The sequence below is a fragment of the Pseudorca crassidens genome, chromosome 2 (assembly GCF_039906515.1).
Source record: "Pseudorca crassidens isolate mPseCra1 chromosome 2, mPseCra1.hap1, whole genome shotgun sequence".
In the NCBI taxonomy this organism is placed as follows: domain Eukaryota; kingdom Metazoa; phylum Chordata; class Mammalia; order Artiodactyla; family Delphinidae; genus Pseudorca; species Pseudorca crassidens.
Window position 1 is genome coordinate 115,533,007 of NC_090297.1, and position 23,445 is coordinate 115,556,451.

Consider the following 23,445-nt stretch of genomic DNA (forward strand, 5'->3'; position numbering starts at 1 on the left):
CCGCTCCCCGCCCCCCGCCCCTCCCCGGCTCTGACATCACGGGCCAGCCGGGTGGGGTGAGGCGGCGCTGGGCTCGGGCTCCGGCTCCGCGGGCGGAAGAGGCGGCGGCGGCAGCAGAAGCGGCGGCGGCGGCGGCGGCGGGAGCCGAGGAGGAGGTTCCGGACGCTGCTCAGGAACCGGGGACGCCGGAGTGCCCGCTCCCCGAGCGCTCAGCCCCGGAGGCGGTGAGAGGGCCGAGAGGGGAAGTGTCGCGGGGAGGGGCAGATTTGAGGATCTGGGCTTGGAGGGGCGTCGATCCGGGACGCCTGGGGACAGATGCGGAGCGTGGGGGCCCCGGAGGGGTCCGCTCCGTGTCAGGCCCCACGGGCTCCGTCTCTGTCGGTGCGCTCCGAGCGCGGTGTGTGCTGGAAGTGGCGTGGCTCCGGCCGCCCGTTCCACTCTGACCAGCAGTTTGGGAGTCGGACCGGGGCCTGGGGATTAGGATGGAGCCTGCTTCCCGCCCAGCCGGCTCGGCCGGGCCAGCTCCCGCCCCTCCCTCCCGTTCTCTGGCTTCGGACTCGCCTGGGCTGGCGGTCTCCCGGCCCAGCCCTGCCTCAGTTCCGCCGGCAGCCGCCCCCTGCTCCGAGGGCTCAAACCCGGCAGCTGGCACCACGTGCCCTCACCCAGTCCTCTGCACCTGGGGTAGAGGTGGGATTGTCGAAGGCTTGTCCGGAGGGAAGGAGTCGGGAGCTGGGGGGTGTACAGGAGAGAAGTAGCTAACGTAAAGCCCCTAATTAATTTCATATAATCTGTATCAAAACACACACACCTACAAGAGACACGCCAGCACACACGGTGACACACACCCATGTGACTCTTACACACATCGACTGCACACAGCAAATCACAAAGGGCCCTGCGCTACGCATCCAAGCTCCCACCTCACTCCCACTGTCTCCCATGTGCAAGTCTCCTGGCAGAATATCAGTCTAACAGGACAGCTGAGTGGGGGCCACCGTCCCCAAGTCCACCCTAATTTTCTGGACCTCTTCTCCCAGCCCTGGGCTTCAGATCGCCCCTCTTTAAAACAGTGAGAAAACATGGTAGAAAATCCTGGTCTCAATCCAGGACCGGGAGACAGGATCTTGAGGGCGAGTGAGCCTGGTGCTTTGAATCCGGGTGAGTAGTGAGGGTAGGGGCTGCTGGTGGCCTCTCTTGCTGGGTCCAGTTGGAGCTTAGGGTGCTAGGAGTGGCTGGCTTCTGGGCATCTGAGTGGCCAAGGGATGGAGGGGGGATGGAAGAAAGGGAGAGAGAGAAAAAGAAAGAATGAGTATGAGTCAGCCAAGGATGGAGGCCCAAGTCAGAGAGAGAGAATGAGGGGAATGTGTGTGAGAGGCAGACAGACATCAAGAGAGGGACACAGAGGGACAGAGATACAGTCAGGGAATGGGGAGGGGAAGGAAGTGAGAGTCAGAGATGGTCAAATGAGTGGGCAGACTGCTGGGGAATGGACGACAGAGGCTCAGAAATTAGGGAGGATGAAAGCAGGATGGTGGTGAGACCACTGGGAGTTAGGGGAAACATGCTGAATATGTGTGTTTTGTTTCCCTATGTGTCTGGCCTCCAGGCTGTCAGAGCGATTAGCTTTAATTGCTCTTCCCTTTGTGGTTAAACACTCCATTGGGGAAATTGCCAGAGATGCCCTAGGCTGCCAGCTGCCCTGGTTGCCTACTTCCTCACTTCCCTGACACCTGTGCCCATCATGTGTGCGTGTGTTGTCATGCATGAAGAAGAGGACCAGAGTCACACCCTGCTATGCCATCCCCTCACTCTTTCACACAGAGCCTCCACCACAGTGCAATGGTGGACGTCACCAACCTGTACACAGCCAACCAATCCAGGCCCCTCCCCGCTAAACTTACTCTATCTCTTTATAGCAGGGACACTCACTCCTTCCTAGTATAGCTAGTATAGTAGCTCTGAGTCCTGAAATAGGGACACCAAGTCACAGAACCCAGGAGCCCTAAGTATTCTTGGCTACCACCAGGTGGGATGGGATGAAAGCCCATTGAAAGGAAAGGAGGAAAAGAGAGACTGAAAGACTAGAGAGAGAGGTAATAGATGAGGAAGAGAGAGAGAGATGGGGGAGAAACAGAAGGAGGAAGAGAGAGAATCAGATGAGTAGAGAGCAGTAGAGGCCCCATTCCCTCTCCTCTGCCCGGCCTGATCCAATGCCAGGTATCTTCTGATGCTCTCATCCTGGGTCCAATCCTTCTTCTCTTGACTAAGGGCAAAAGCTTAACCCTGTCTTTGTAGCCAGGGGTAACCCATTTTGCTTCTTGGACTGAACGTTTTGAGGTCCAGGTGTCCTATCCCACCCCCTCATTCCCAGGCTGACTCTGGAGCCTTAGAACCCTCTTCTTCCTACTTTACAGAAATAAAGGCATCCTCCCCCCACCCTCCCCCCCAAAAAGCGGAATAGAAGCTATGGGAAGAAGTCAGTTGAGTATGATAGTAAAGAAATAATTAGGGACGAACTATAGGACTGCTTGAATTTGGGGCCCAGATAAAATTTAAAGTAGGAACCCTGCTCTCTCCCTTCCCAGCCCTCTGCTTTGCTGTGATCACCACCCTCCCACCCCAAACCCCAGGCAACAAGACTGACAGACTTGAGTGCCTACAGGCCGCCTCCTGCCCACTGCAGGATCTCCAGGTCCTTGCAGTCCCCCTCAGCCTTAGGCAGCTGCAGCCGATGTGAGGGAGGGAGCAATAGCACCTCCTAATCCTCAGGCTTCTTAAATTTACTGAGGATTTGGAACCAAATGCTAGGGAGAGGATAATCATAAATTAATGTCCAAATGCACAGAAATTCTTTTGGTGCTACCACCTCCTCCACAGGTGGTCATCCCATTTTGCTAGGCTCTCAAAGTGTTCCCAGGGCCCGCCCCTTCCTCCCCCGGTGCCCATGGAGCACCCACCTGTCATGCTCCCAACTACTCCCCTAGAAGGTCAGAATATAATCCTTACCTCCTGCCCCTCTTCCTCAGCATCCTCAGTTGGTTTGACTTTTGTCAGAGCCCCACCTGGGGCCAGCTCAGAAAGAGAGTGAGGAAGGAAGGAAGGAAGGTGTGAGGAAGCGGTGAGCAGAGCACAGAATGATCTGGGAGGGAAGGGGACTGACTTCCTGGCAGCCTCAGCCCCGGTTCCCGGTTCCTGCCCAAGTATCCTGTCCCAAGAGTGGCCTCCGCCCAGGCTGCCTGGTGTTCCCTGGGCAGCCTCTGCACTGTTCCAGAGGTCAGGAGGACTCTTCAGAGCTATGAGGGCAGGAGACTTCTCTATAGGCCCTATGGAATTCTAAATCTTGGGTGAGAAAAGCAACATGGAGGGTGAAGGAGCCAAGCTTCTGCCAAGCCCCACCTACCATGGCCAGACTACAACTGGACAATGGTTGACCAGGAAAGCTTGAGAACCAAGTAAGGAAATTTCCCCCAAACTCCCCTGCCCTTGCCCCTGCTGCCACACCCAGGCCTGGGCAAATGGGATCTCTCCAGGGAGGCAGGACACTAGGCTGCCTTTCCCTGCACCCTTACCGGGCCCTTCTCCTATCCCTTCTCTCTGTTCTTACTCCCCACTCCCCACATCCCTCCTATCCAGTGGTGTCATTGTCCTGACAACTGAATGGGGGGGGGGCACCCAGAACTGAGGTTGCCATGGTAACCACTGAGCTGAGGCTGCAGCCTTCTCTTCGTGGACTCTGTGTGCTCCCTGTGCCCCTCCCCCGCCCCAAGGATTCCTCATTTGCAGGCTCAGTCTCTTTCCCTCTCCCAACACCAGTTCTCTTCCTCCATTCTCTAGGCTCCCCTTACCCTTCCTCTTTTCTCTGGATGTGAGCCTGTGATTATCTGCCTTCTTACACATACTCTTAGCTGGTCAGACACATACACACAGACCACATACACTCAAAGCCACACATCCAGTGCTGGCATGTACACATCCATTACCAGAACATCCAAACACACCCACAGATACCAGCACTGCCTCCTCCCTGTACCTGTGCCCACACCCAGGATCAGCATCCATACAGAGGGTTCTGGCACACACACATTCCCACCCCCATTTCTCTCAGGGGCCTCCTTGTATCTGTTTCACTCTCACAGAAAGCTCCTACTCACCGCCCCCAGCCTTTGTGGGTGGGTGTCTAATACACATTAATCCCTTCCCGCCCACCTCCCCTGTAAGTCTGTGTTTTCAATTCAGAGTCCTAAATCTTAACTCCTCCCAGGAGATATTCTCTCTCTCTCTCTCTCTCTCTCTCTCTCTCTCTCTCTCTCTCCCCCCCTCCTCCCACAGGATCTCTGTATTTACAAACTCTTCTATGTGAAAGCAGGGCACTATGGTCCTAAAGTCTGTCCCATTTTCCAGCTAAGGGCTTGGTCGCAGGGTCTCCTCGACTGGGGCAGCCTTCTTGAGCGCATCTTGCCTCCTTCCCATGCTGCCCTTTTTTCTTCAGCTCTCTTCACACCCCACCTCCATTATTATCCCCATCTCTGAACCCTGTCCCCATCACTCCCCTTGTCTACATCCCCTTTTCTGTCCTTGGATTATCAGTGGAGGGGGGTGGGGGCTGAGCTCCAGAGCCTGCTGCTGTGACCTAGATTTCAAGGCGAGACGGTTCCTGGTGCTGACAGTCAGAGAGCATTGTTTCTGGCCCAGCCTGGCAGGGCCACCGCTGGGCCCTCTGTCTGGTTGCACCTGGGTGTGCAAGTGAGCATGTGTATAAGTGCCTGTTTCTCGTGGGGTTCATGCTGGCCCTGCTGCCTGGCTTATTGTGTGTTTGTGTCACAGTGCCTGCCACCAAGGGAGGCTTGTTTGTTCTGGTCCAAGTAGGGGGCTGGGAATGGGGCCTCCTGGGTGCATGCTTCTCTCCCTCAGTTTCCCTGCATGTAGGTGGAAATAAGGAATATGGGGTGTGTCAACTAGTCCCTTTCTGCTATATTCCCGGCCCATTGTTTGGGTGATTTGTGGGCAGTCTCAGTCAAGTACAAGGTCATCTAGCTCCTTGCCCCACCCCTTAGTCTAGCCACAGAGTGTTTATGCCATAATTTACTTTTTAAAATGCTTTACTTTTTAATTATAAAAGAAATATATAGTCATTGTGGGGGAAAAAAGCCCCTTTTTAAAACTCACCACTGGATTTTCACATTTTATCAAATCCAGAAAGTTCATTCTAAGGTCTGACCTTCTTTCTTCCTGTCTTAGCCACAGTCCCTATCTTAGTGGAAGGAGGGCCTTGAATGTCCTCTCCTTTTTCACCTAAAAATCTTCATAGAAGAGGGATGGGGTGAAGGCCTAGATGAGATCCAGCCTTTCCCGGCCCCCTGTGGGAGGTCACGCTGAAGGTAGTGCCAGCGGGATGTTGATGCAAGCAGAAGTGGCAGCCCCCTTCCTGCCAGACTTTCCCAAAGCTGCGTCTGAACCCCTTCTCCCTGCCACCCAGCCAGCCTGGGAACTGGGCAGGGGGCCAGAGCCAGCCGCTTGGTATTCTTGGGCGCGGGGGCTGTAGGCATAGCACAAAGGCTAGGAGAAAGGGCTGTGTAGAGGCCCAGCAGCAATCAAGGGAGAAAATGGGCTCCGCAAAGGTGGGGGTAGCCCATTGCTTCACCCTCCCCACCCCCATCCCGAGACCTAATGACTGAATACAGGGCTGAGCATGGAGGGGCCAGGCAACTAGGCATCTATCCAAAATGAGTCATTAGTGGGGTGGTGGGGAGTTGAAGTGAGGGACCCCCTTTGCTTCTGGGAAAGAATGGAAGCTAGAACATGAGCTCCAATCAACCTCCCCCAGCCCCTTCCTTTTAGCTTCTCACTGCCACAGCAAGCCTCTCCCTGGTCGTTTTGGTGTGTTTTGTTTTGTTTGACAGGGGGAGGGGTTGCAGGTGGGTGGGGCGATCCTGGGGGGGGACTTGGAGACAGCGGGTGAGAAAGTCGGGAGCAGGTTGCTATGGTAACCGCCTCCTCAGTCGGGGAGCTGTTGCCAGGGTTACTGTTAGAGGGGGGAAAAGGAAGAAAAAAGATGGTGGGGAGAAGGAGGTGTGACTTTTCACTCTAGACTCCAGCCTGGCCCCTAGCTTCCCAGTTTCTTCCTGTCTACTCCTACCTCCCTTAGGTCTTCCTTTTCTTCCTCCAGTCCTAGCCTCCCCAACCTCTGTGTTCCAGGCACTTGCCTGGTAGGGTAGAGGAGAGGTGGGTAGTGCCAGTGAGTGAACCAAACCGTGAACCTCAAGCTCAGCCTCCTCTCCCTTTGTTCCCCCCAACCCCAGTCATGGCCGAGTACGGGACCCTCCTCCAGGACCTGACCAACAACATCACCCTTGAAGATCTGGAACAGCTCAAGTCAGCCTGCAAGGAGGACATCCCCAGTGAGAAGAGCGAGGAGATCACTACTGGCAGTGCCTGGTTTAGCTTCCTGGAGAGCCACAACAAGCTGGACAAAGGTGGGGGAGGGGGACACAGGCATCCTACCATCAGCCGTTCAGGCTCAGTTCATTCAGCAAATAGAAATGAGCTCAGAGCTCCTATACAAAGTGCACTCCTTTTTGACAAGGCAGGATAAGAGGGGTGCTCTAAGAGAGTAGAGGGGCTCTAGGGCAGTGGTCTTTACATTCTTCATGGTGCATTACATTCTTCAGTAAAAATATTATTCAGCAAAAAATGTTACTCAGATCCTACTGTGCTATTATCATATGTATAATAAAACATTAAAATAGGACTTAAAGGTGATAAAACTTAAAACCACAAGTTCTAACATTTTCTTATTCACTTTTAGAGACCATTGCTCTGGAAAGGGCTTTGGGGAGGAACTGGTATTTAAGATGGCCCTGAAGGGCAAGTGGGATTTCAAAGGCAGGATCCAAAGGAGGACACGCTAGGCAGAGGAACATAGCATGTTTAGAAGTGGCTGGAAAGGTAAGTTAAGACTGTGTTGTGGAGGGCCTTGAGTGACAGGGTATTTGATAGGTGAGGTGAGTGCCCTGAGGGTGCTTCAGAGATACTAATCTGTAGCATGGAATGAAGGGAGGGAGGCTGAAGGAGGACATGCTACACTTAGGACAGGGGTCCCTAGCGGTCCTGTTAGGAACCGGGCCGCACAGCAAGAGGTGAGGAGTGGGCGCGAGTGAGCGAAGCTTCATCTACCGCTCGCTCCCCATTGCTCGAATTACAGCTTGAACCATCCCACCCCCGCCCACCCTGTCCATGGAAAAATTGTCTTCCACGGAACCGGTCCCTGGTGCTAAAAAGGTTGGGGACCGCTGACTTAGGGGACTACTGCAGTAGAGGGGAGGAGCCAGGCAAGAAGGCATCTGCAATCTCCTAGAACTGGCCGACCCATGGACATCATCCCTCTGGTCATGTCTGTGCCTTCTCATTCAGAATTACCCTTCTCACTAGGCCCAGAATCTCTCCTGGGTTGTCTACAGATCCCACCCTTCTGGTCCTACATGTGCTGCTGGGAAATTCTGATGCTTGCTTGGAGGAAAAGTGAAAGAGGGACAGGGTGGATGTTGGGTATTTGGAAGCCCGGTTAATTTTTCTCTTCTCCCCTCCACTCAGTGTGGAACCTGGTATTTAACCTAAATCCCTCATTCTAAATCTGTAATCTAGAAACTTCACTCATCAATGATCTGCCCTTCCTGAGAAGAGTTCTCTACTGTCTTCTGGTGCTTGAGCTTTCTTTTCCTGGCTTAGCTGCCCCTCTTCTTCCAGTGTTGCCTCCTCCAGTAACCAATGTGAGCAACTCAGGCTTGGTTCCTGAAGCCTAATCCAGCAGTGTAGGGGAAGCTGACCTCTACAGCAGCTCTGATCCTCAGTCTCCTGCCTTCCTCCAGACAACCTCTCTTATATCGAGCACATCTTTGAGATCTCCCGCCGTCCTGACCTGCTCACTATGGTGGTTGACTACAGAACCCGTGTTCTGAAGATCTCTGAGGAAGATGAGCTGGACACCAAGCTAACCCGTATCCCCAGTGCCAAGAAGTACAAAGGTAAGAGGCCATGCCTTTAATATGTACCTCTGCCCCTCCCATGGATTATCTGTGGATACTTGAATTCTGGGAGAACAGAGGCTTATGATCAGTTAGCCTGCCTACTGCCTCCCGTGACTTCTGTCCCTGGACACATCCCTTTTTGCCCCCAGACATTATCCGGCAGCCCTCTGAGGAAGAGATCATCAAATTGGCTCCTCCACCGAAGAAAGCCTGAGCAAGGGGGAGGAAGAGGAGGAAGGTTGGACCTTCATCAGACCATTCTCTTCCCCCATCCTCCAGGGGAGGGGGCAAGGGCATCCCCCCCCATCTACCCACTTACTAACCTGGTCCTAACCCCCTTACTGTGCGCGTGTGTGTGCGTGTGCGCACGCTCTGGCTGTCTGTCTATATGTCTAGCTCATCTAGTTCCTCCTCCTTGTGAGGGGATGGGGGTCAGGGGCTGGGGGTGGGGGAGCTCAGTTTCCCCACTCTAGGGGGATTTGGGGGCTATTTCTATGCAAATAGAAATGGGCACATTCCTCCTACTTCCCTTTCCTCCACTCTTCCCCCACCTCTCTAAAGTGTGGGAGCAGAAAAGGGCCTGTATTTTCCTACAATGAGGCGGCGAGGTAGGAGTGAGGCATGGGAGAGGTGGGTGAATCGAATGAAAAGCAGTGAGAGGGAAGATGAAGAGGCTACCCAACCCCCACCTGGAAGGGGCAAAGAAAAGCCAGAGTTTGTGTTTGTACCCCAAAGCTGGACTGGCTCAGGAGTCCAGTTTCCAGTAGTTCCTCAGGTTGGAGGGCCTGGGCACCAGCAGGTCCCTTTTTGCTCCCCTCTCATGGGCCTACGGTGGGTATGAGCCAGGGACCTAAAGAGAGAGGATCACTGGATCCTTCCCTGGCCCCAAAGTTCAAACCCCATGGAGAACCCAGCATTAGATACCCCCCACCCACCTCTGCTCTGGAGAGACTGTGCTGGGAACACACCCCATCACTGAGCCTGGGTGGGGATGAAGGCAGAGAGGAGTTCCCTGTTCCACTCCTTTATTCCTACTCAGACTGTTGCACAGGAGTCCCCTGAACCTAGGGAGGTTGGGGAATCGAGATCCTTAGGTTTTAACTCCAATCCTGCTCCCACTTACAGAGTCCCTACGTGGTTATTGCAGGCAACCTTCCCTCTCTCCATGATCTAGAACCCCCTCTCCCCCAAGCCAGAAAGAAGGGAAGAAGCTAACTACAGTGTTTTCCGTTGCACTGATCCCCAATTCAGTCCAGGAGGGGACTCGGTAACCCCTCTCCCTCAATATCCTGGCACCTTGGGCTTATGAACCCCTCCTAGCCAAATCACTAGAGTACAGTGACCCCAGCCTCCTGCCTGTCCCAAGATAGCCATCCCCACCCTGACCGTGCTAACTGTGTGTACATATATATTCTACATATATGTATATTAAACCCGCACTGCCATGTCTGCCCTTTTTTGTGGTGTCTGGCATTAACTTATTGTCTAGGCCAGGACGGGGGTGGAAGGGGAATGCCACAGTGAAGGGAGTGGCAGAGTCAAATTGCTACATAGTCAAAACAAAAAAAACTTTTTTAAACTTTCAATTCACATGCAATCTCAAGAGGCTATTTAGAGAAAGTTTAAGCTAGGAGCTTCTAGGATGTGGGAGCAAAACTTTAGTGGAGGGGAGAGCTGGCTACTGGAAGAGGGAAGAAGCCAGACTGGTTGGAGAGCACCCTCTAATCCTAGCCTAGCCCAGCCCAACCTGCCTGTACCCTCTGGCCACTGCTGCGGACACCTGCCTTAACACATACACCTCGAGTACTCCACAGTTTTGCCTTAAAGGACCTTCCCAAGTTTCCCCAGTCCTGTCTGGCTTCTCCCACAAGGAGAGAGAGATACTTGTAGAATTGGGAGGGGGATAAAGAGCAGGAATTATCCTTCCAAGCCAGGATATGTTATGTGAGAACAAGTCTGAGAGAGAAAGGAGGTGGAGGGAGGGAATATATTATAAAGAGCCTTCCTTTGAAGAGAGAAGAGGATGAGATGGGAGAAGGGAGACAGGGTCATTTTCAGCGGAGTCTAGCAATTTCTCTGTAAGGCAAAATAATCTAAAACGACTAACCTGCCCTCCTGCCCCCTATACTGCTGTGAGATTGCCCCTATCCTGTGCTCCTCTGTCTGCAGTGTGCACGGCCTTGTTCTAACCCTGGAATAAAGGTGATTGTACTGTACCTAACTGATTCTAAATTTGTGTGAATGACCGGGATTTTTAAGCCTTTGGATGACTGGGGAGGGAGAGCAAAATTTACCCCCAAATCCTTAACTGCAGCCTGGAAGAGGCCAGGAAAATACCCCTAGTAGGATCTCTGCCCTCTCTCATTTTCTAAGTATCACTGAACTGTGGGGACTATTCCACTTCCACAGTCTCCCACTGGAGCCCAACCACTGGAAACATGGATATCCCAGACTGGACTTCCTAAAATTGTAATAAGACCAGGGCCAGGCACCTATACGGAAAGGAACAAAAATAGCCCATCATGAATGAATGGCTCACATATCACACACACAGCAGCAGTCAGGGGGGGGGGAAAAAAAAAGCTTTACTGAGAGAAAATACACAACAAATTCCAGAGTGCATGGTTTCAGCCCACTCCATCACCCCACCAGCGATAAGAACACAGACCACTCACAGTCACCACACATTCACTACCTCAGGGAGGAAGTACAGCAGCTAACATCTGGTCTGAGAGCTGCTAGGAAAAGGGGCAGGAGGAAGGAGTATCTGGGAATTCCACCCTTTCACTCCTCCCTTCCTTCCTGGCCTGTTCTAGTAGAATCTGACTGTCCCAGGATGCAGAATTCCTGGTTGGGGGCAAAGAAATAGCAACAAAAGCATTTAAGGGCAAGAATGCAACTGGGACTTTGATAATTAGTGACCAGTGATACAATAGGTGTCTGAGCCCCAGCCACCTTACTCAATCCTTAGATTAATGACTTGTCCTTCAATCCCAAGATAGGAAAAGGTGGACAAGGTATAAAGTCAAACCCAGGAGGTCTTTCCCTATACTCTTCCATTAGGAAGGGAGTTGGTGTGGAGTTGGATAGTTTAAAGAATCAAGCAGCTAAAGCTAAGAGTGAGTGTGTCTTCTGTCACACACAGTATTAGGAGAGACGGTCTGCAGTGGCAGAACCCTTCCTGAAGTCACAGTTCAGTCAAGTTTTGAAGATGAGCCAGTCTCTGGTTAGCAGAGCCATCCTGGGAACCCCCACAAGACTTAAGCAGAGGTAGGATATCTGGAGCAAAGAGATGAAAGGGGCTTCCCAACCCTGAAACCATGGTAGGAAAGCAGGAAAGGGCAGAATTCAGGATCCTTCCATTCTTGAGCCTCCTAAAACGTAAGGGTTAAGCCCTAATCTCCAGTAGCCGTGCACAGAGGGTAGGCTGACCCCAGGTGATACCTCCACATCATTACTCTCACTCACTCTCTCCTGTAAGTCCCTTTATTGCAGTCATAGAGAATATATAGGTATTTAAACTTCAACAATAATTTTAACATGATACATCCAATTTTGACTTGCTTTTTAATATATTTATAGATATAAAATTAGGCCTCTAACAGTGATAGGGACAGGGAGATTGCTGCCACCAAACAACTTTTTTTTTTTTTTAAGTAACAGAAGAGGTAACCACCTTCCTATTCTTCCACTTCTGTCCCTCCTCCCACCTCCCCCCAACCTCCCTCACCAGACCTACTGAGGGGGTGATGGGATGAAGAGAAGAGAGTGAAGGATACATAATCAAGTGCAAAACACTGTGATAAGTACAGAGAATGAATGGGGTGGAAAAGAAAGTGAAGAGTGTGGGATGGTTAGGGGCTCTAAGGACTCCCCAGAAAAACAGGATCCTGGGATGGGGTTGCTTGCTCAGGGGGAAGAGAAAACAATGCAACTGTCATAGAATTTTAAAAAATAAAGAAAATAAAGTCAAAAACCTAAACCAAAGAGAGAGTGGCATTTCTACCACCCCCAGTCTGGCCCCTTGGTACTGAACAGCCAGTTATCCCCCCACCCCCCACCCAAGAAACAAGGGAGATCAAAGAAAAGGAAACCCCATTCCCTACCCCAAACCAGTTAACAAAATAGGCTCCCCCCTCCCAAAAAAAAAAGGCTTTGGGGAGAGGCCATTTCTGCCAAGTCCTATGCACCTCTCCATGGAACCCCATTCCAGGGCTCAATTCCCACTTCTAGATGCTCTGTAGGTTTGCTCCCCTCTGGCTTGTCCTCCTGGGATGTCTTTTTTTTTTCTTTTTTTTCTTTTCTTTTCTTTTTTTTTTTTTAAATCTAAAGCAAAAAAGTCCAAAGTGCGTTTCTGCTGAATGTTAGAGCCTGGCACAGGAAAGGGCTGCCCAGGCAGGATCGGGTTGGCAGCCCCAGCCTGCCCCTCCTGGGTAGGAGGCCTCAGGATGGCATGCACTGCACCCGGTCAGGGCCCTCCTCCTCGTCCGATGTATCTGAGGAGCTGGGAGACTCATCCGAGTCTGCGTCTGTGGCCCCAACCCCAGGTTCTCGCCAGCGCTGTAGGATGGGAAAGGCTTGTTAGTAATTTCCCTGGAACAAGGACAAGCCTGTTAGGTCTTAGCTATAATTTACATGCTCTAGGCCAGGGGTCGGCAGAATTTTTCTTAAAGGGCCAGACAGTAAATATTTTAGACTCATGGGCCGTATCTCTGTCACAACTATTCAACTCTGCTGTTGTAGCATGAAAGCAGCCAGACAACACATAAATGAATGGGTGTGGCTGTAGTCTAATAAAACTTTATTTACAAAAAGCAGGCACTTGCCCAAACTGCCACAGTTTGCTAACCCCTGCCCTAGGCCTCTTGTGTCACAAGAGAAAAGACAGAAGACACCTGAGATGACTTATTTCTTCTCAACTCCTTCCCCACCCTCATGCCTTTGCCTTTTTGAAGACAACCCTGTGCATGCGTGGTGATGGAGAACACTAAGCAGACACCAGCTATTTCTGCTAGTGGCTCTTCCAAGGCTACATCAAAGCTCTGATGGGGATGGGGAATAATGGATAGGAAACCCAACTAACTCCACTTGATTCCTCCTAAAGCAGCGAGAAGTATGCCCTGGAACATTTTACCCTCTTGAGAGGGTCACTGCCCTTGGGAGCTCACTTCCCACTCCAGCTTACCCGGTGATGGCGTCTTTGTCTCAGGTGATGCATGAGGAACCAGAGCATGTGGCTATCAAATAGGTCAGTGTGGTGTAAGCTATCTTCATCCCGTTCCCGCTTGTTCTTCTTAATCACCTGGAACCAAAAAGGGTTGGGGAAGTGGGTAATGAATAGGAACCCTGGACCTGATCAGAAAAGGCTGGTGTTCTAGCCCAGTAAAATCTTCCCTTAGAAACTACTGAGCTGGAGTATAGCTAGATTCGACTAAGAAAGGATGCCCCAGGTTCATCCACTGAGAAGATGGATGATTCTTCCTAAAGATGTCCCCTCTACCATGAACTAGATGCACTTCAAAGCTGCACCCTGGACCCCCGGACTGGGACTGTTCCTAGAGAGGCAATGACAGGAATGTGGGGGAGGGTGTTAGAGCAGTGCCTTTAAAGAACTGTACAGCAAGTTATTCCTTCCTATGACAATGAAAACTCCTAACAGTATGTGGATAAGCAGAAAGAAGAAATCTATAGTCAGCTACTTACATCCTTTAACCCTGTAAGTTCAGTGGAAGTTTCAGCTGTGGGTGCCCAGATCTTGACATCATGGTCTAGGCCACTGGTTGCCAGCACAGGCAGGTGAGGGTGGGGCTCAAGACAGTTTACCTGGTCAGAAGTAAAGGAAAACATAGGCTCAGGGGTATGTGGCAATACGGTTTAAAAACCACTACTCACCTTGAAACAAACAACTGTCCTTGATAAAAGTTAAGACAGCTGCTGGGAAGACAGGCCCACCCATCATAAGCCTAGGCTAAAGGGCCCTCGGGGTGAAAGAAACACTGGACACAGACTGGATATAAGACCAGGCCTATCTCTCACTTCCTAGGTTTAGGTAGGGGTGGCCTCATCCTGAGATATAGCTCTAGGGGTGGGCGGGTGACTGGCCAAGCATACTGCTGGCTTCACAAAAAGGCAGTGAGGTTCAGATGACCTCATTCTCTCCAGCTTCCAAAGCTCCAACTTGCCCCAGTCTGGAAAAAAACATCTCAGTGGCTTTCACCAAGTGGCAAATACATTTTTAAAAATGAAGAAAGCAGCAGCTGCTGCTGAGCCCCCAGAGAAGACTCAGAGAACAATTACATTCCACTGTTTATAAGAACTGGAAGGAGGCATAGGCTGGGAAGAGGCTGAGCCTGAAACATAGTAGGGTAGTGGAGACACATATCTGCTTGAGAACCCTGCACACCCCAGGAGACAGCATTCTGCTGCCTGCCATGAAAGCACAACAGGCTCAGCTATAGGACAGCACGGTACAGTGAGGCAGCTTCCTTGGGCACCCACAGCCTCAAGCTCAGCCACCCTCTGGATATATTCACTGAGCAGGAGGAATGAACTACAGCAGCCGAGGCAAAGGCCTTCTGGCTTAGGCAGCCTCCTTCTTTCCAAAGGCACCCATGCCCCCTGCTGTCTGACTTGGAAACATCAGCCTTCCTGGCAGAGCAGGGCAGCTACCATGCCACCGGAGGAGCTGGTCCCAGATCTAGCTGCTAAAGCATTTTTGGGCTTTTAGTCAGATGAGGAATAGATGGCAAAAGCATCCAGAAGGAAGAAGGTGTGGTCCTAGCCACTCCTCACCTCACCCCACCCCGTCTTGCAGCTGCAGTACAGTCCAAGGAAACAACCCCTGGCAAACAGCCTCTTAGTTCTCTCTGGACCAACCTTCTCTGCCTCGCCTGCACATGCGGAGAGCAGCTGATGGGAAGCCAGGGTCAGCATGGAAAATAAAACTGACATACAGACTTCCAATCTTCTTTGTCTTCCATTTTACAAATAAATTCTCAGAAAACACTGAAGCTAAGTCTGAGTCTAAGAGTAAAGCAGAAACCACATTTCCCTTCTTTCTTCTTTTATTCCACATATCAGCTCATTACAAAGTTTATATTTGGGCTCTTTTAGGCAATGTGGAAGAGGTTCCAGCATCTGGAGCAGAGGTGGCACTAGAGAGAAAAACTCCATTGCCAGAAAATATTATCAAAAGATATGTGACAACTTAACACATACAAACTTGAACTCGTTCATCCATCTCAAGCCCTTGCTACCCTTCTAAACTCTGACCTAGCTATGCTTGACAAGTCAGCAAAATAAAAAGGCACAAGGGAGAAATTCCTTGGAACTTAAGACTAAGGACAAAGCCAATGGCAATAGAGTAAGTTACATATAGTACCTGAGATGGAGCTTGCAGGGGAAGCCACCAGAGAGCTTCTGGGCCAGAATACCTGGTCACTTCACCCGACCAGTCTGCATGCCAGGACTTATCCTGTCAGTAATGCCTGAGCAGAGAAAAGAGCTCTGGCCTTAGATGACTGGGCTGAGGGATGAAGGTGATGGGATAAAGGAGCAAAGTGCTTTCGGGAGACTAAGGATTGTCCTTTGACATCATCCCCCACCCTTGCCCCGAATGCAAACAACGGAAGGACTAGAGTTTGAGCCAAAAACAGAATTGAGATACCTGGGCAAGGTGGATGAGAATTTCAAAGATCCCTTCTGGTTCTAATAGTCTACTTAATGATATAGTCTGCATTCAGGCTGGCGCTGGTGACCCCACTGCTGGGAGGTTAGCACAAAAAATCAGAAGGAGCCAAGTGAGGACCACATAGATCATTCAGCTTACACAGAGGCAAGAACAAGCCAGGAATCTCGCTGCAGGGTGCAGTCTTTATACCTCTTGTTCTAGTACCTCACTCTTATGACCACTAAAACTCAGGCCTGGGGCCCACCCATCCTACGCAAATGCCCTCCCAACCTGAGCACCTGGATTAATCATCAAACCCTGACACTGGCTAAGCTGAAAGGAGATTGGCCTGTAGAGTGATTCTGGACCACAGACAAGTGCTGGCCTGGGGGAGGGCATTCAGCCCTGCATCTCTCTAGAATGGAATGAAGGACAATAGTTTATGATCAATAAAAGATTCACTGGCCCCTTTTGACTTTCTCATGACTACATGCCTACTGCTGAATTCTCATTAAGACTCCAGTGTTTTGGGTTTGTTCACTACAGATGATAGAAGAAGACCTATGGAAAAGTAGGAAATGAAGCAGGCAACAGTGAGACACACCTTCAAGTTCTAGACTCTTCTCCACTTATATTCAAGCCATAGAAGCTTTGGGTCTATACTGGTCCCAGGTCCCCAAAATTTAGAGGAAACCAGAAGAAAGTCTGAAATAGCCTCACACCAGGATAAGAGACACACAAGAAGAAATGGGATCCCAACTGCAATGAACCATTCTAAACTCTAAAACCACTCTGGATAAACCTCATCAAGAGATGGCTGGGTTCTTTGTAGCTCCCCACAGCTTAAGAGGAATGAAAGAAAGAATAAGCATCTCAGCCATCCCTTAGAAGCTCTTAACAAGACTGTCTTGGGTAGTCAGTAAAATGTAGTTGCCCAAACTGCCTCTTTCTTATCTTCTGCAGTCTGAAAACCTTGTAATAGAAAGCTACTGAATCCTTCTTGACACTAGGTCTCAAAAAAGAAAAAACAAAAAAATTTATGGTTAGCTAGATACATCCTAAGAGCTGACCACCTTTCACTCCCCAACTCACGATCCTCAGGCTTCCTTTTTGCCCTATCTCTATGGAGGCTGTCTGCAGAACTCAGAGGACAGGCAGACTATGATATGATCATGGGTTGTATAGCAGTCAAACAACAACAACAAGAAAAATGGTCGCGGGGGTGAGCACGTTTCTCTCTCCCTATATATACATATATATTATGTGTGTTTGTATCAATATACAGACCATATTCTGATTTTCCCAACTGTCAGAAAAAATGCTCCTTCTAGCTTGTATCCGCTAATCCAGGATCTATTCAAGATCACTACTTAGCTACCTACTACAGTGTGTGCCCTGAACGCTAATGCTTTTGTTTTGGAAAAGGTCCATGCCTAAAGATACCTCACTCAGGCCAGAGGTTCTTCCCTAAAATCCCTTTCTCCTCTTAATAAACCGTGCTGTATAGGGGCAGAAGACAGGAAAGGGAAGAAAATATTCCATTAAAACCTCAGCACCCCCAGACTATACTGTCTTTTTATTTAGCTGGCTAGACCTCTAAGACGTGGTATTACATTGTCAGAGTGAGAATTCAGTGGCCCTGCTAAAGCCTACCTTAATGACTGGAAAGAGCAGAGAGCCAGCCAGCCCAGCACACCATACTCACCACGCCTCCCTTGTCCCCCTCCATGAACTGAATGATCTGGCAGGATGATTTCTCCCAGAGGAAGATGTGCCCGCAGTCACTACCGCTCACCACAAACTCACTCTTGGGGCCATAGAAATTGACGCCTTTTACTGAAATGACAAATGAAGGAATAAACCACATGAGAGTTGGCATCAGGCCGACATATATTTACCTCACAGGAAATTTAGTTATTCACAAATCTAAATCAGCTAAGAGCCAAAGAATTTCTTTCACTTTCACAAAACAAATCAAGGGATTATGCATGTATAATAGAATAAAAATCACACCAGTTCCAGAGACTATTTATATTCTCCTAAAGAGGTCCATAGAGCTGAGGAGTTTGCAGCCCTTAGCAACAGCCTCAGTCTCATTAGTTTGCACCCTACGGAGCAGCCATAGGCCTCACTAATGCCTCACCTGTCCCAACCTGAATGGCCCCAGCTCTGCCCACTCCTAGGCAGCACTGTCCTATGCCCTAGGATTATCCTTGGTATGTGTGCTTCACTGGTACCTTGTCAATGCTTCCTGGGTCATTAGGTGACCTAAGACTGATGAAGGTATATGCCACAACTGCCTATAAGAAGCACCTGAACTGTGCGTGTTACCAAGACTGAACAACAGGGTTCCCCCTGAAATTAATAAGAGAAACCAGGAGTCCCAACTGCTACATCCAGTTCCATACCAATCATGAGACTGGAATACTTCCTTCTGTATGCCCAAGGACTAAGATCCAAGTACAGGTTTTTCCCTCTCCTCTCACCAGCTCAAGAGAAAAAAGGAAAACTAACTGCTCTCCCCAGTCAACATTATGACAGACATCTGACAGGAGCACTAATAACAACAAAGAGCAGTGATTCCAACTTTTCTGTACATTAGAATCAAAGGGAGCTTTTTAAAAATCCTAATCAACGTGCACCCCATACCAATTAAGTCAGAATGGATGGGTATGGAAGCCAGGCTTCAGTATCTTTAAAAGATTGTCAGGTGACTTCATTGCACATCAAAGTTTGGGAACCACAGACAGAACAAAAAGGGCCAATCGTCACTGCAAACTTGGGTGAGGTGCTATCACCATTTCTCCTCTTCTGCCTCATTCAAAAGAATTATTCCCTCCTCTTCCCTTTAAGTACAAGCTCACCCCCCTATTTTAGGCAATTCAGTACCACTAACTAAGGAGGGCTTTCCCAAACTCCCTAATAAGTCTTTTAATCCTGAAGCTACCTGAAATCATAAGAAAAATATAGTCAGTCGAGTCTCCTTACATCCAGACCAAGTAACATCCCTGTAGTGGTGAGAGATGCTCCCGAGCCCTCTCTCCTCTAGCACAGGAGGGACTATGAAAACTCCAGCCCAATTAGGCTTGTTGTCACTTGGTGACAGATGGCCTACTCCTTTAGGTAGTTCTTATTTGCACAACCTGCATGAGATACTGTGGTTCTTCAAACCAACAGACTTGGGGTACAGAAACCTAGAAAGACAGTCTCACCTGTGGCGTTATTTCTGTGGCCCTTATATCTCTTAATATACTGGGCCCCATCACTGTGAGAGGAGTTGAAGAGGTAAATGTCTTCATCATTGTAACTGGCCAGGAGCTCTGCCAAGAACAAGCACACAGCAGTGAAGGCAAAGGCTGAAAAAAGCTAGGATCAGGAGTTGGGGGTTGGGGTGGGGCTTCTTGCCAGTAGTGCCCCCTCCTAATACCCAGGTATAGCACCCATCTTACTCAGTTGGAACAGCAGGCACTTCAGGTGTCTAGGGTAGACTAGGAACATGCTGCCAACCCAGGGGTAGCAGAATGCCCAGGAAGATCATACCCATTAATTCAGGAATGAGTCAAAGGCATAAGAACCTGCTCAACCAAATAGCCTGGGCTTTAGGACAAGCCCTGCCAAATATCATCTGCAGCATTCTGCAAGTGCCTGGCATCTCCAAGGGTCATCTGCTGCATCCTCCCGCTGTGTGCTCACCATCAGCAACTACTCCCCAGCTGCTCCACTCGGAGCTATAGCACAGTGGTGAGCACTGGAGGGCACATGCCTCACTGGCTCAGCAGCTCCCTAGACAGAGGGGGCATGCCAGCCTAGGAGCTGGGCCCTGCTCACGTACCTGTGCCGTCGTGGCTGTACACAAGACAGGTGATGTTTGCTTTGGACTCACTGTTCACCTGCAATAAGGAGCAGATACTGACTGATGCCCCACCCCCCCATTTGTTATACCACCTTCAGGAAACAGGTTTTCCTTCAAACTCCCCTATATCCTCTCCCAGAGATAGATAGAGATAGAGACAGAGAGAGAGAAAAAGAGAGAGACAGGGAGAGAGAAGAAGATAGACAGAGAGATAGAGACAGGAGAACAACTGATGAAACTTGACCACCTCGGGGGGAGAGGTCTTTCTACTGGTTGTCTTCTGTGTGCTAACCATTTCATATATACATTATCTCATTAGGCCTTACCATCATGGTACAAGGCAGTTATCTGTATCTCTATTTTGTCAATAAGAAAACTGAGGCTAACAGAGGTAAGGTGACTGCCCAAGATCACAAAACTGGTAAGTGGTAGAGCCAGGATTCAAATCCAGGTGTCTGACTCCAAAGTCCAAGCTCTTCCCACCATACCAACAAGTTTGGGGGCAGGCTTGGGGTTGAGTCAGGGAAGCCTGGAGCCACTGGCCATTCATGAATCTTACCAGGTGATGAGGGCAGAATTTCTTGAGTACTCCATTGTTTTCATTCTCATCAATTTTCCTCTGGTCATAAATCCTACGGTGGAAGAAGCAATGAAAATGTCAAAATTTACAAACATCCCTTGAAGAGTTGCAATTTGATGTAGTGGCAGGAACACTAGTCAGCTGGATGTCAGGACAGATAAAGGACATTCCCCAATTAGGCTTCTGGCTCAGGTTCTTCCTCAAAAATCTTCTCCCACCCCTCTTCCAAACCAAAACTCTTATCCAGGTACTTCTCATTTCAAGTAGTAATTCTAAATTATATTATTTTGAAGTGGCTTATCTCTTCTCTCAGCTTTTATATCATTTACTGTTTATCTGCACTGAAATAACATTATTATAGAGCCTTTTGCATGCATGTTGCCTCCCCAATACGGTTTATTACTCTTGGGCAGAGACCATGCTTTATGTAAGTCAGTGGGTCTTGAATCCCTTTTTGAAATTTTATTTGGCTAGTTCTTCCCAAAACTATTACAAACCAACACCTATATCTCAAGACTCACTCTCTCCTTCCTTCATTCTCATCAAGCATCAAACTACCTTCACCTTCCTCATCTTTCCAATCCAAACTTTAATCATTTGTGCAACTATTTATGACACATGGATTAGGCGCCAAGTATTATGCCAGGTGCTAGAAATATAGTGAGGAACAAGACAGATCTAGTCTCTGTCTTCACCCATCAGTCTCCTCCAATCTCAGAGTCTCATCCCTCCACAGCTGCTCTTAATCTCATCCCTCCAAGGACCTTGTTTGATTGATTAGTCCATTTCTCACTGATTAGTCCTCTTCCTCACCATTGTCCCATTTCTAAAAATCCTTCCACTGACCTTTCCAACTCTGGCTTTTCCTGTCCTTCCCCCCTGTAGTAGAATTACTGAAAAGAGCAATCTGCATTCAACATTTTCACTCCCTCACCTCCTATTCATTTCTCATTCCATTCTAATCTAGCTTTGGCCTTCAACTCACTACTGAAGCTTCTCTGGCTAAAGTCATCAGTAACCTAACTGCCAATACCAACAAGATACATTTTTAGGTCTTTCTCTCATCTTGACATTGTTCATTACTCCTTCCCTGAAACACTTTTTTCCCTTGATTTCCAACCACCCTTTAATGTTGTTCATAGGCTTGTCTTTTGTCTACCCCTTAAATGCTGATGTTCCTCAAAGGTCTGGTCTTAAGTACTCCTCTGATTCTACATAAGGAAATTTTAAAACCTAGAGTTCAAGTATATGTGAATGCCCAGAAACTGTGCTTATGTGTATTTTTCCTGGGAGAAGAGATCATGGTTCTCCTTATATTCTCAAAGAGGCCAGAGACTCAAAAGGGAGGAAGAATTCTGCTCTATACTTTCTTTCGGTAATCAAATTCCATTAACACTTTACCACCTATATGTGGATATGTCTCTTAAATCTGTGTCTCCAGCCCACACTTGTTCTGAGTGAGCTCTAGATTTATATCCACACGCCAAATGAATGTTGTAATGGAATGCCCAAAAGTAAAATCATTCTCCTTTTTAAGCTAAGATCATTCTAGACCTACCCTTTCCCCCAAATCTTTGTTAATGGCACCATCCTAAATTCAGGTGGCCAAACCAGAAATCAGGTCCTTTCTCGATGTATCTAGTTTCTTTCCTGTCGATTTGACTTCCTGGGTATATTTCTTGACTATATCTGCTTTCTCCACCCTTAGGCATTTTTTGCCTACATTATTTATAGTAACCTTCTGATCTCTTTGCTCATACTGTCACCAGAATTATGTCTAAAATGAAAAATTTAATGTAAATTCCCTGCTTAAATCTCTTCAGTGATTTTGTACTTTCTACTAAATAAAGTCCAGACTACTTAGTATGGCTGCCTATCACTTCTCCAAGATCCTATGCATTATACAGAAAACAAAAAAACTATGCTTCCTTGAACATACCATGTCACATCTTGTTATCCTAATTCTACACATATTGTTCCCTCTACCTGAAATACTTCCCATTTGCCTTTAATATTTCCTCTGTGAGAAAGAACAGCATAGTGAAATGGTTTCCACCATATTTAAGGCATCTGAACTGAGTTCAGATACTATGCTACTTACTAGATGAGCAATACTGGGTAAGTTACTTAATATTTTTAATCCCTATATATATCTGCTTCTCCCGAATCCTCCTTGAAGGCAGAAACTATGTCTAGTCAAGTGTGTACCTAGCACACAACAGATGCTCAGTAAATGCTGGATGAATAAATGAACGAATTAAGTATTCTCCATAATCCACTAATATCTTGCATAAATAGACTATCCAGGAAATGTTTTTTAAATGAACCAATAAAAAAATAAGACAAACAGGAGACTGCTGTACTACCAATTACTACTCTTCAGCAAATATAGCAGCTGATAATCAGATTATTTTCCCTCTAAACTAAGTCTAAATCAACAGCTCTCAAATGTCACTAAGACATTATTATCTTCCCAAGTCATCAAATTAGTAAAAAATTTTAAATATTCAGTATCTTGTTGTATGGACCATTCCATGTTCCTCTGTATCCAATGCTCTTCTTTATGAGGAAATCTTTACCTACCCTCCTCCCCTTTCTTCCATAAGTATTTATTAAGAACCTACTATATTCTAGATACGATGTTTGAGACTAGAGATTGGCAAACTTTTTTTTTAATTTTGTTTATTTTATTTAATTTTTGGCTGCGTTGGGTCTTTGCTGCTGCGCGTGGGCTTTCTCTAGTTGCGGCGAGTGGGGGCTACTCTTCGTTGCGGTGCGTGGGCTTCTCATTGTGGTGGCCTCTCTTGTTGGGGAGCATGGGCTCTAGGCACACAGGCTTCAGTAGTTGTGGTGCACAGGCTTAGCTGCTCTGTGGCATGTGGGATCTTCCTGGACTAGGGCTTGAACCCGTGTCCCCTGCAATGGCAGGTGGATTCTTAACCACTGTGCCACCAGGGAAGCCCCAAACTTTTTCTTAAATGGCAAGGCTGTAAATATTTTAAGCTGGCAGGCCATCCAGTCTCTGTCACAGTTTCCAAACTCTGCCACTGTAGCATGTCATGGATATATGTGAACAAATGGCTATGGCTGTGTTCTAATAAAACTTTATTTACAAACACAGTGTAGACTGCCAAGCCCTGTGCTAGACAGTGGTGATACAAATACAAAAACAATTCCCCTATTATCTGCACATAGGACAGGACCTTGACATTAAAAAAAATTTTTTTTTTTTAATTTTTAAGACTATTTTCTTAAAGCAGTTTTAGGTTTACAACAAAACTGAGAGGGCAGTATAGAGGTTTTTCATATACTCCCTACC

The 23,445-nt window shown here is 48.5% G+C and overlaps 2 protein-coding genes across 10 annotated transcripts in view; one reads left to right on the forward strand and one right to left on the reverse strand.

Annotated features, from left to right (window-relative positions):
• The first annotated feature begins 59 nt into the window (after positions 1-59).
• Positions 60-9,481, forward strand: PEA15 (proliferation and apoptosis adaptor protein 15). Of its 3 annotated transcripts, none has more exons than XM_067728342.1 (4): positions 60-224; positions 6,300-6,473; positions 7,866-8,021; positions 8,174-9,481. In XM_067728342.1, the coding sequence occupies exons 2-4, from the start codon at positions 6,302-6,304 to the stop codon at positions 8,236-8,238; spliced, it is 393 nt and encodes a 130-aa protein (XP_067584443.1). In that variant the 5' UTR covers positions 60-224; positions 6,300-6,301; the 3' UTR covers positions 8,239-9,481. The 3 variants fall into 3 exon arrangements, with proteins under 3 accessions (XP_067584443.1, XP_067584445.1, XP_067584444.1); XM_067728344.1 differs by lacking the exon at positions 60-224 and adding an exon at positions 3,344-3,410 and having other exon boundaries at positions 6,291-6,473; positions 8,174-9,338; XM_067728343.1 differs by lacking the exon at positions 60-224 and adding an exon at positions 3,430-3,452.
• Positions 9,482-11,494: 2,013 nt separating this feature from the next.
• Positions 11,495-23,445, reverse strand: part of DCAF8 (DDB1 and CUL4 associated factor 8) — a 43,676-nt gene continuing 31,725 nt past the window's right edge. For all 7 annotated transcript variants that reach the window (XM_067728333.1, XM_067728338.1, XM_067728337.1 and 4 more), the window contains 7 exons: positions 20,106-20,178; positions 19,526-19,583; positions 18,906-19,013; positions 17,399-17,529; positions 13,728-13,847; positions 13,210-13,326; positions 11,495-12,584 (listed from right to left, as the gene is read on the reverse strand). In XM_067728333.1, the coding sequence (XP_067584434.1) occupies positions 12,468-12,584; positions 13,210-13,326; positions 13,728-13,847; positions 17,399-17,529; positions 18,906-19,013; positions 19,526-19,583; positions 20,106-20,178 (724 nt within the window). In that variant the 3' untranslated portion in view covers positions 11,495-12,467. The remainder of the gene's footprint in view (positions 12,585-13,209; positions 13,327-13,727; positions 13,848-17,398; positions 17,530-18,905; positions 19,014-19,525; positions 19,584-20,105; positions 20,179-23,445) is intronic.